This window comes from Puma concolor, chromosome A1 (assembly GCF_028749965.1).
Source record: "Puma concolor isolate L17-30 chromosome A1, mPumCon1.1.hap2, whole genome shotgun sequence".
In the NCBI taxonomy this organism is placed as follows: Eukaryota; Metazoa; Chordata; class Mammalia; order Carnivora; family Felidae; genus Puma; species Puma concolor.
This window is the reverse complement of record NC_141667.1, coordinates 61,713,685-61,726,173: the sequence shown is the minus strand read 5'-3', so window position 1 is coordinate 61,726,173 and position 12,489 is coordinate 61,713,685. Positions and strand designations below refer to the sequence as shown.

General features: G+C 43.6%; 1 protein-coding gene across 6 annotated transcripts in view; it reads right to left on the bottom strand.

Annotated features, from left to right (window-relative positions):
- Positions 1-8,571: 8,571 nt before the first annotated feature.
- KCNIP1 (potassium voltage-gated channel interacting protein 1) overlaps positions 8,572-12,489 on the bottom strand; it is a 345,603-nt gene continuing 341,685 nt past the window's right edge. For all 6 annotated transcript variants that reach the window (XM_025924759.2, XM_086713670.1, XM_086713803.1 and 3 more), the window contains one exon: positions 8,572-9,430. In XM_025924759.2, coding sequence (XP_025780544.1) covers positions 9,383-9,430 — 48 coding nt within the window. In that variant the 3' untranslated portion in view covers positions 8,572-9,382. The remainder of the gene's footprint in view (positions 9,431-12,489) is intronic.

The window sequence follows — 12,489 nt, the reverse complement described above, 5'->3', positions numbered from 1 at the left end:
ATTTCAGCTCAGGTCATGATCTCACAGTTTGTGACTTTAAGCCCCACATCGGGCTCCATGTTGACAGTGCAGAGCCTGCTTGGGATTCTCTCTCTCTCCCTTTCTCTCTCTGCCCCTCCCCCACACACTTTCTTTCTCTGACTAAATAAATAAAAAAGTTTAAAAAAAATATCTAGATTGGTACAAGTCACATACACTGGGCTAAGTGTAGCACAATGGCTCCCGTGTACCCAGTAAAAGCCCTTCAGATGCCATAGTCCTCTGTCCTTCATATGGCACAGACACCCGTTCCTCCCACCTGGCAGAAACAACACAAATGTGGAGCATCTGGAGGTCAGCAGCGAGGACATCACTGTTGTTTTCCTAGGCTTTGGATCAAAGGAGGGGCAATTTCAACCAGGGCTTGAGCAAAACAACTCAAAAGGGAGTGCTCTCCTGCCCTTTTGGTTAAAATCACAGTTCTTCCCATTTTTCTTTTCCAAGACCATGAAGAACAAGAAGGGGTACTGTATATTCTCTTCTATATTTCCATCAAACACACAGTGAATCCAGCATCCCGCAATTGATGCTAAAACACAAATCAGAGCCAGAAAGAGGAGAATTCCTCCGATTACCCAAATGGGTGGTCAGGGATCAGGTTCTACCGACAGCCTTCAGGCATCCATCGGAGAGTAGACTTGGTCAGGACCCTTCAGTTGCTGTTTGGCCTCCCCTGAGTCTGTGCATCCGGGGTCATTCTTGAAAGAAATAACCATACGTTCCCAACTATGCTGGGGGATCAGCTGGGAGGAGACCCAAGGAGCCTGTCACCTGAGATTTGAGAATGGCAGCCATACTGTTTGCTTTTATCTGGCTGACAGGTGCCCATTGTTTGGTTTGAGAGTTGTATTTAGGATAGAAAGAAAAGAGGGGGTGTGGCTGTTCTCTACTTACAGTTAGAAGACGTTGATATCCCTGATGAGCCCCCAAAGTAATGTTGCAGGATTCTTTACCTCAATACCCAGGGTTCGTTGTCTCACTGCTTTGAAGAATGAAGAGGTGGGCACAAAATGAGCAGCAGGCAAAAGTTTAGTAGAGTATAAGCTTAGAAAGTAAGAACAGTATGAAAGCTCTCTTTGCAGAGAGGGGGCATTGAAGGTGAATGACCGAGACAATAGGCAAGGGTCTTTGTTTTAGAAGGTTCTGGTCAGCCCCCCTTCCCTTCCTGCTCTTCCTTCTCAGGTCCTACTCTTACTGGCTTGATCACTCCAGGGGCTGGGTTGTCCATTCCTGATAGGCTGGACTCCATTGCGTGAGGATCCTGACTAAGGTCATACTGTGCCTTGTATAACGTAAATTTTTATTGTTTACTTATTTTAGTTAGGTATTTTGATTGTCAAATTCCTGAGGGGAACCTAGAGGGAGTAGGTGGTGTCTGTTACATTCTTAAGAGGAACCTTATGTCTGAGGGGTGGTTTGCTGTGATCAGAGCTCCCAGCATTGTTCCAAAATATGTGTTTTTCCCCACCCAGGGACCTTGGGTTCTAACCTTTCCCTCTCTGCCTATTTAAACCTTTCTTTCCTCTATCATAATACATCAAATCGGGTACTCACAACATCCAGCCTCCTAGCTGGGGAAGCTCCGCGGTGAAGAGCCTGGTTGGAGTCCCGATTGAGGGTCCTGGGTGAAGCATCCTCCCCTCAGGTGAGGCTTCCAACTAACTATACCCGCCAGGGCAATATATACACTACCCATGTGTGATCTATGGTTAGTCATTAAGTTTGCCCCAGTGCAGTCTTGAGCAAGCTGGTTGTTTCTCTGTTTCTCTTACTATATTGCACAATCTTAGGAGCCTGGGTGTCTGCATATTTCTCTTCTCTCCCTGATCCACTCCAGGGGCCAGCCTGGTCTGGCTCAAGGAGGTGAGGCAAATTATTCCCTCTTGGCATCAGGAACAGAAGGGCCAATTCTGATCCCGAGGCCAGATGTGAAGCACAACCAAGTAAGCACCACCCTGCCCCATGATTGTGTGTGTGTGCAGCTCTGGGCAGAAATGCATGACAAGTCACACAGACAAGTTCTACACAGAACACTATCCCAGAGGATTGTTACAATACTAAATGAGGCACTGCCCAGAAGATGCTACGCATGTAGGAAGTGATTGAGAGAGGTGGTCCTCTCCTTTCACAGCATGCTCTGGATGCTCATTGGATAGTCCCCTTTCATAGCTCCTTCTTAATTATCCAAAATGATTTAATTCTGATATGCTCTGGAGGCCAAATTCCTTCTTCCCAGGACACTTTAGTCTTTTCCCTTAAGGCCTTCAACTAATTGGATAAGGCCCACCACATAATGGAAAATTATCTGCTTTACCCAAAGTTTACTGAATTAAATGTTAATCACATATAGCAAATACCTTCACAACAACAACTAGAATGGAATTTTACCATGGTACCATGGTCTAGCCAAGTTAACACATAAAATTAATCATCACAGTGAGCTAATATTTATCATGTAAGGACTTCTCTCCTTCATAGAGTCCATGATAATCGTCTTTCTCCAACTCTCCTCAGTCATATACCTATTCTGTGTTGGCATTACCAGTGAGAGGCTTTGGCCTCTTAGCCAGGGAAGGGAGTGGGGGGTTAGGAGATAAGATTGGATACTCTTAGTTCCTAGTCCCCTGCCACAAAATCCTTGCCCCTTGTCAGGCATTCTAGTCTGGATAAGGGGCCTTGACTGGGCTTTGGAGGAGTGCAGAAGGGATGGGACTGGACTTAGCAGCCTTCCTGGTATGAATGGGAGTGATGTGATGTAGCTGAAGAAACTTGGCTGGGAATGAACTGGCCAGAAGAAACACCAGGGAAGGCAGGATGATGAGGCTTATTAATGCGAAGTACTTCTTGTGGGGGTCGGGGGTCTCAGAGTGGTAGATAGCCCATGAAAGGTGTTGGTGGCCCTGGGATACCAGACCAAAAAATTTTTAACAGTTTTAAGTTGACATAGAATCAACTACACACATTTAAAGATTATAATTCTATATATTGGATACATGTATGTACTCATGAAACCATCACACAATCAAGAAAGTAAACACATCCACCACTACCCAAATTCTCTTCTTTGGTAATCTCTCTTACCCCTTGTCTCTGCACTGACCCTCCCCATCCCCAGGCAACCACTGATCTCCTTCCTGTCCCTGTAGATTTGTTTGCATTTCCCAGAACTTTATATTAACGGAAACATACAGTATGGACCCTTTTTTTTTTTTTTTTTTTTTTTTTGTCTAGCTTCTGTCATCAGCATCATTATTGGGATTCATTCATGTTGTTCTATGTGTGTCAAGAATTCATTCTTCTTCTTCTTTTTAAAAAATTTTTAAATGTTTACTTATTTTTGAGAGAGAGAGAGAGAGAGTGCACGAGTGGAGGAAGGCAGAGAGAGAGGGAGACACAGAATCCCAAGCCGGATCCAGGCTCTGAGCTGTCAGCACAGAGCCTGACGTGGGGCTCCAACTCACAAACCATGAGATCGTGACCTGAGCCAAAGTTGGACACTTAACTGACTGAGCCACCCAGGCGCACCAAGAATTCATTCTTCTTTACAGCTGTATTGTATTGCGTTGTATGGATATACCACAGTTTGTTTATCCATTTACTTGTTGATGGACAGTCGACTAGCCTGATATATTACCACCACTTGCTAGTGGGGAAATGTGATAATAGGGTTTAGTGCGGAGGTTGCAAATTGGTGACCCCTGTGCCAAATGCAGCTCCTACACTTGTTTGGTTTGGTCTGTCTGCTGTCTTTTAAATATTGAACTAATTAATACAAAAGTTGGGGGATTTCACATGCAAATCCAGATTTTCAACTTGGAGAATTGTCAGGTCTAATAACTGGGCCCCCATTCCAGCAATATGACAGCAATCTCTGGAGCTATGACAGATGGCCTCCTTTATACTGGGCATGTATTCTTTGGGTTGCCACTAAATTCTTTAATTCTCTTGGCTCCATAATCTCACTGAACCTGGCAGTTCCTGGCTTGCAGTTAAGTGCAACAGTCAGAAAGTCTTGGGTTCAAATTGCTCTGTCACTTATTAGCTATTTGATCATGGCCAAGTTAACCTCTCTGAGCTCCAGTTTCCTCATCAGTAAATGAGATTAATAACAGAACCAACCTCAGGGTAGTGAGACTTGAATACATGTGAATTATTTAGCATGCAATAAGTGCTCAGTAAATGATATTTAATATTCGTGTCATATTATGGTTGCAAAGCAGATGGCAGGGCAGTATAGTGGATATGACACCAGACTAGATTTCTGGTCCGAGCTCTGCTACCACCCAGCTGTGTAGCTGTGGGCTTTGGTTGCCCCATCTGTTATATAAAGCAGTGGGGGCTCAGTTAGCATGTGCCAAGTCACAAGTTTCGGAAAGTGACTGCTTTCCGAACTGCTTTAAATTCCAAACTGCTTTAAATAATAAAAAATGAATTTATCGATGTATGCAACACAAACCGCTAGAGGTACGTGTAGCTTCAGGTGAAGTTTGATCCAGCAGTTCCAAAAAATCATTTGTTTCATCTCTCTGCCTTGATTTCTGTGGTATGATGTTCATCTGTAGATTGGTTTCCCTGTAGGTTGCAAAATGATTGCCTGTATGTGCTAGGGCTATGTGCTTATTCATTCATGTCCAACAGGGAAGAGTGACTTTGTTTCATTCTTTTCAGCAATAACTCTAAAAGTCATGCAGCTTGCATTGGCTGAGGTCTTAAGCTACCCCTGGACAAGTTGCTATGGCCAGGGGCATGGGAGAAAATGATTGGCTTAGTATAGGTCAAGTGTTCCATTTCTAGAACTGAGAGTGCAGTCAGCTCCGAGGGTTTCATGGGTCCTTGAAAGTCCACTCAGTGGGGCTGGCTGCCCTAAGGTTTCTCCCTGATCTTCAAGATCTGGATTTTTTTGGTCTCCAGGCAGTCACTGGACTGGAGTACAGAGCTTGTGGAGGTCTGGGACTTAGATTGGGCTTTATTTTGATGTGGAGGGACATGCTAATTTCAGCTCTTCTGAGAAACCATATGGGCATCTTTGCACATGTCCTTGGCATTATTCCCTATAGAGGAAGAGTAATTTGGCTTGAATTCATGGACTTGTTTTCATTGCTTTTTACTAATGGATTCATGGCAGCTGCTTTCCAACACCTTCTGGTGTTTGTATATCATTAGAGCTAGTTTTAGGAATAGGTGGGGAATGGTCTTCATGCTTTCTGAGAAATGGAGCTGGGCATACATTTTGGAGCATGGAATTCTTTAAGCCCATTTTCAGCCATGTGGAGAGGTCCCTCTGTGTCTTGGGCATCATTTCTTCGTCTGAAAAGCAGGTGCCTAGAATACCTGTCTCACAGAGTTGTTGTGAGATTCAAGTAAGATATCATCCATAGACAACCTGGCACCGAACAGTGGCCATCAGTCTCATCTACACTTCCTCCTAGGAGCCTCTCCAAGTGGCCTCACTGGCCTCTGCTCAGAGGATTTGCTCAGAAATATGATGTTAGAGAACCATAGGGCGGGTTGTGGTGAGATTCTATATTTCCAGACATGATTTCCTTATTGGAACAAGGGATATCCTCTTGAATGCCTGAGCAAGAAAAGATAGCAAGCTTAGGCCCAGATTTTCTGTAACTGCTTGGTGATCCTTCCCACCCCTGGTCCACCCAAGACCACATCAAACTCCACTCAGAGGAGCCTTCCCTCCCCACCCTGTCTGGAATAGCCTCCCTTGCCACCCCAGTCACTCTCTACCGTGTCATACTTGTATTCTCTTCATGTCACTTTACTGAAAACATATGATCTATTGTCTATTTACTCCTGCGAGATACAAGATTCATAAGAGCAGGTCACTTATCTGTCCTGTTCATCACTTTAGGTTAGCTTTGTTCATCATTTTAGGTTAGAAGCCAACACTGACACATGGATGAGGGGTTCAGTGGTTGATCTGGGAGGGGATCCCAGGAAGCAATGGTAGGGAAGTATAGGGAATGAGAGAGGGGACGGAAGGAGGTTCAGTAAGGGGTCCACTGTTGAGCACATTATTGCTGTGGGCTATTAGGGCTCAATGCTACTGGGGAAGTCTGGGAGACAGTATAGAAGTCACCCTGGAGTACTTCCTATGGAAAGGAGATGGGTCTGGGGTATTTATACACCAACTCTTGTCAGCCATTGGTTAAGGGCTGCTCCAGGGAGGTGTTAACTACCTGGTTCTTCTGGCCTGCCCTGCTCATAGGCAGAGTGCAGACGTCCTGGTCAGGGTCTATTTGTGACAGTCACAGTTATAAACAAAAGTCACAAGCATTTCCAGGTGGCACATTTGAATCCAACTGTGAGGTAATGGTGAGTGTCAAGGGTGTCTGGGTAAGACAGCCACAGTACCCGCCACAGGCACAATTGCTGGCAAATGGTGGCAATTTGTTAGACGATTCAGGAGGAGTAGGATCCCTCCAGAAGGACAAGTTGGAGCTGGGTGTTCCAAGCAGAGAACTTTGTTTCTCCAATAGTCCGTTTTGTTTCTGAATATCTCCAGATGCTGATTTTCCTCTTAGAGTTTGGTGCTTAGGACTGAATTGTGTTTCTTGTGCTCTGGCCAGCACAGGGAGAAGAGCACCAGCCCTTCCACTCTTTATTGCATGGGCTCTTGGCCCTAGGTATGCACTGGAATCACCTGGAGAGCTTTTAAAGCAGAGTGATGCTCAGGGCTCTACCTGTAGAGGTTCTTATTCAGTTAATCTGGGACAAGGCCCCCTGCCTTAGCACTTTAAAAACTTCTCCTTCTCTGCTCCCCAAGTGATTCTGATATGCAGCCAGAGTAAAGATAAACTGGCTTAGATATTATATAGGCATCAAACACAGGCATCTGAAAAGATCAGAGGTGTTCCTAGCTTCAGGTCCAGCTTGATCCAGCAGCTCAGTGATCTAATCAAGGTTTCAGTTTCTGGTGTGTTTTGCTTTGTTTAAACATCTCTGCCTTGCTTTCTGTGATTCTGGTTTATCTGCTCCTTGGTTATTGGATAATCCCTCAGAACTCCTAAATCACTACCAAAATGTCCTAAGAGTGCATGCTATCTCATGTATGCCCAGTAGAAGAGAGACCATCTTTGCCCCTTGTTCCCAGCACAAATCTTGTGATTCATGCTGTTTTGGGCTGGCTTAGGTATCAAGCCAATCCCTGCACCAATCATTATGGCTAGGGGGATGGCTCAGATCATGTGCTCCATTCTTAGCACTGAATTTGGTCAGTTCCCCATCTTAGCTCTGGATACACATTGCAATCACCTGAGCAGATTCTAAAGAATCCCAATGCCTAGGCCTCACCTGTAGAGATTCTACTTTAATTGGTCTGAGGTGGTGCCTGGCCCCTGGCATTTTTCAAAGTTCCCCAGGTGATTGTGATGTTTAGCCAAAGTGGAGAACCAGGGCCTAGACATTGTATAGCCTCATGATGCAGGTTCAGACCCCTCATGGGTAGGGCCAACAAGTACAGGTCCTCTGCTTGGGCCTAAGTGTATGTATGCCTGGCTAGGGGCTGGCTACATGTCTATCAGCCCTCGATGACCCCATCGCAGCACCCAGGAAGCCTGGAGAAACAGAGCTGCATCTTCTACAATTTCCAGCCATGAGTGGCAGGAGCCAGTGGCAATCATATTGGGAGTATGTCATGCACGTATGACATGTGGTGGCCTGCTCTCGCTGGTGATCCATGGGCACCTAAAGGCTTTCTCCCCTTTACGGTATCCGTTTCTTCATCTGCTATTTGGATTCAAAGAATACCCATGCCTCTTTGAACGGACTCCAGATGAAAGAGGCATTTGTGTGGTACCTTCAGTTCCTTGCAGGGAGCCAGTTTCCCTAGCAGGAAGGCTCTATTACAGAGTGGGAAGAGTTTAATCTCTATGGAGCTGTGCTACCCTAGGTAGGTCCCTTTACCTCTGAGTTTCAGTGTCCAAACCAGTAAAATGAAGACTCTATCTCCCAGAATGCTCTACATGAGCATGAAATGAGGTAACGTATGTGAGCCCCTAGTCAGCACCTGGCACATACTAGGGGTTCAGCAAATTGCTTTCCTTCCAAGAATGCCATGGTTAGCTCTGAATCTTTTTAAAGTGATGTCAAATGGGGAATCTAAGACATGGTGTCCAACATAAGTAATAATTTGTTGCTGATAGGCTGAAGCCACTTCATCAACCCTTGGACTCCAAGCCCCTCAGCAGGCAGTTCCGGCCACCTCTTCACCTCTGTATCCCCCACCGTACCACATGAGACGCCAGACTTTCTACACCAGAGGGTCTTGAGAGTGACAATCTTGTTGGAAGGAAGGTGTTGTGAAGCATGTCATCTCAAAGAGGTATTTGCTTCTAGTCACAGTATTTGCTTTTAAGTGGGATATTTGCTTGGGGTCAGGGGAGGATGGCGACCTGAATGGCACTGGGCCTGGCACAAAGCAAGTACTAATACCTGGATGCCAATGAATGGACTAGCCTTCCCTTCTCACAGCTTACCTCTCCTGTCCAATGGAGTCATGAAAGAAATGAAGATTAAGAGTGTAAGAAATAGTTCTGTTTATTGATTAGAACATGGTATAAAATTACAGCAATTTTCAGGCATTCTGGGCTTTCTGGGAGGGGCATGCAGTGCTGGGCTCTAGCAGGAGATGGAGTGAGGGCATGGACCACTGGGCATTGGCTCTCTTCCTGGGCACATTAAGGGACTTGCATTACCAGCACAGATGCCAATGTGAGAGAGAATTATTGGTTCTTTCCTCTGGAAACAAAGGATGTGGGCAATTTGTGTCACCAGACAATGCCATGCTTAAGAATTCAGTTCTAGCCTACATATGTTAGGTGCTGGCTCTCCCAATCTAGTCATATACGGATTCATACTGTTCTGTGTAATGCTCATTCTTCCCACCAAAAAAAGGGAAACAGGCACGTTGGTTTGGGAGGCCATCAGAGGATGGTGTGCATTTGGCTCAGGTCATCTTGCTTCCAGACGCATCAAGGTCTGCTGGAGGCAGTGGGCTGGGGCACGCAAGCAAAATAGTGTGCACTACTGTAAGCTCAAGCAGAGGGACCTTCCATAGGGCAGCAGTGTGAAGAAATGAGCATGCTTCCAAAACAAACCCAATTTCATCTTGTCTCTCTCAAGAAGACGGAGAAGGAAGAGCTGGCCATCAGAGACTGAGCCATATGATGCTGGGTTCCGTAGAAAGTCTCCAGTGGAGAATTCTTTCAAAATGCAAAAGGTGTTTCTGTCCCAAGAGTCGGTGTGTAAAATCAGAACGAGGGCAGAGCAAGGTGTTAAGAAGTGGTTGTTCAGTACAACGTCTCTGAGAGCCAGATGGCTGGGTTCACAGTTACATGACATTTTGGAATAGCTGGAGGGACCTCATGATGTTGTCATCCTGGGAAGGGAGGAAAGGGAAAAGAGAGGACAGTTAGAACTCTCCGAGGATTTTCCCTGAGAAGTTCTGTTACGGTGAGCAAGTCTCCAGCATGGGTTTCTCGTGCAGAAAGAACTGTGCAAGGGAATGAGAAACGGGGGTGGGGGCCCAGAAAGTAAGCAACTCAAGGCAAGAAGCACCTTCTCTGGCCTTAAGAAATTTGTAAGAAATAAATTATCCAGTGAAACAGTGAGTATTGCTTCTTTTTAGAAGCTCTGGGCAACTGCATTTTATCAAATGATTTTTCTCCATCTACTGAGGTGATTGCATTTTAAAAATTCTATTATGTCATTAATTATATTGATGAATTCTTGAATGTTAAACCAATCTAGAATTCCTGTAATAAACCCTATTTATTCTTTTTTTTTTTAACATATTACAGGATTTGATTTTTTGTACCTGTGTCCAGAGGGAATATATTAGCCTGAAAATTTTCTCACTTTGTAACAGCTTTGTCATGTTTTCTTATTAGGGTTATGATAGCCTCATAAATCAAGTTGAGAATTTTTTCTTCTTTCTCTATTCTCTGAATTTGTATGACATTAACATCCTTTCTTCCTTAGAAAGAGTTTGAAAGAATTTACCAGGTAAGACATCTGTGTTTGCCATTTTCTTTATGGGAAAGTTTTATTTATTTTTTTAAAGCATTTTTTAATGTTTATTTAATTTTGAGAGAAAGAGAGAGAGAGAGAGGGAGAGAGAGAGAGAGAGAGAGAGAGAGAGAGAGAGAGGAGGAAGAGCAGAGAGAGAGGGAGACACAGAATCTGAATCAGGCTCTAGGCTCTGAGCTGTCAGCACAGAGCCTGACATGGGACTCGAACTCACAAACCGTGAGATCATGACCTGAGCCTAAGTCAGTTGCTTAACTGACTAAGCCGCTCAGGCACCCCTATGGGAAAGTTTTAAATTAAGGATTCAATTTCTTTGACATACATAGGACTATTCAGATTTTCTATTTCTTTTGGTGTTAGTTTTGATAAATTATATTTGTAAGGAGTTTGTAGACTTCGTATGTTGCCAAATTTATTGAATAACTGACTTTTATCTTTACGATGTCTGTAAAACCTGTAGTGTTGTTACCCTTTCCATTCCTGATATTGATAGCTTGAGTGTTCTTTCTTTTTTGTTTGAATCAATCTTGCTAAGCATTTATCAGTTTTATTTATTTTTTCAAAGCGGCAAATTTTGGTTTTATTGATTTTCTTTTTGCATGTCTCTATTATATGTTCTCTATTTTACATTTACATTTTTCTATTGTATATTCCCTAGGAAATAAGTATTGAATGTAGAACATGTTTGGCTATTAAACAACATACTTCTAAGTCCGTGGGTCAGAGAAGAAAATATTTTGAATTAAAATATAATGAAAATATGACATATTATAATCTATGGGATCTAGAGCAGTAGTTAAAAGAAATTTTATCCCTCTGTATGCACGTATTAGAAAAGAATGGTTGAAAATAAATGATCTAAATCTCCATCTCAAAAAGCTAGAAAGAAAACCTAAAAATTAAATTAAAATGAAACAGAAGGAAGAAAATAATTTACAGCACAAATGATAAAGTAGAAAGCATACCTATAATAGAAAAAAAATCAACAAAGAGAAAAGTTGATTCTGGGTGTCTGAAATCTTTTAAAAGTTGCTAGACCTTTTTTTTTTTAAGTTTATTTATTTATTTTGAGAGAGAGAGCATGAGCAGGGAAGGGGCAGAGAGAGAAGGAGAAAGAATCCTTTTCTCTGCACTGTCAGTACAGAGCCTAATGTGAGACTCAAACTCACAAATGGAGAGATCATGACTTGAGCCAAAATCAAAAGCTGGACACTTAACTCACCGAACCACTCAGGTGCCCCTAAAAGTTTCTAGAACTTTTAAAAGAAGTCTATGGAGTCAGGCTGTCTAAATTCAAATCGTGGATCTGTCATTTACTAGCTGGGTGACCTTACTCCCTTTGTGCCTCAGTTTCTTTATGTTAGAGTAGCATCCATCACCATATATATCTATGGGTGGGTTGTGAGCAAGAAATGAGTGAATTAATGGAGAGCAGTAGAGGTTGCTAATGTGAGAAACTAAACAAATTTGAAAATTTCACTCACCTGTTAAGCAAAGTCAAAAAAGCACACTTAAATAGGGCATAGGATTTAAAATTAGAATGAAGTTCAAGGGGATCCTGGGTGGCTCAGTCGGTTAAGCATCTGACTTTGGCTCAGGTCATGACCTCAGAGTTCATGGGTTTGAGCCCCACAGGGGGCCCTGTGCCGACAGCTCAGAGCCTGGAGCCTGCTTTGGATTCTGTGTCTCCCTCTCTCTCTCTGCCCCTCCCCTGCTCGCACTCTGTCTCTCTCTCCCTCTCAAAATAATAAATAAACATTAACGAAAAAAAAAAAAAACCAGAATGATGGAGTTCAAGTTCCATCTCTGTCACCTACTGGGCCTTAGCCACATCTCTCAACTTTGCAATGTCTCAGTTTTCTCTTCTTTAAAATGTGTATGATCAATACTACCGTGCACCCAGTTCATGATGATTAACATGTTGAAATATTTCTATCCTTGTTGGTAAGTGAGCCTTCCATCCAGCATCTGTGCCTCTGGCTATCTGGTAACTGGCACAGGACCGCTGGAGCACCCAAAGATCCATCAGCTAGTGGGTCGGCAAGCTTAGAAGGATCCCTCTAGGGCACAGCTCCTTGAGCATGAGGTCAAGGTCAGTTAAGAGTGGTTAGTTCTCAGTCCACTCTCATTATAAAACATTTTGAATATCATGACCAAGGCTAAGCTCGTACAGCAGCACCACCTCTCAGGATGGTTGTGAGGTTTATGCAAAATACCTGAAACTTGGTAGGTGCTCAGTATGTATTGATAACTTCTCCTCTGCTTTGTGTATCTGCAGTTCTTACTGGGTGAGCTCAGAGTAACTGTACTTTTCTGAAATAAATGGGGGATAGAAATGCATTTTTCTAAACTAGATAAAAGCAACTGTTTCTAGTTCAATTGCTGGCAGAGGCTCTGGGCTAGTCCATC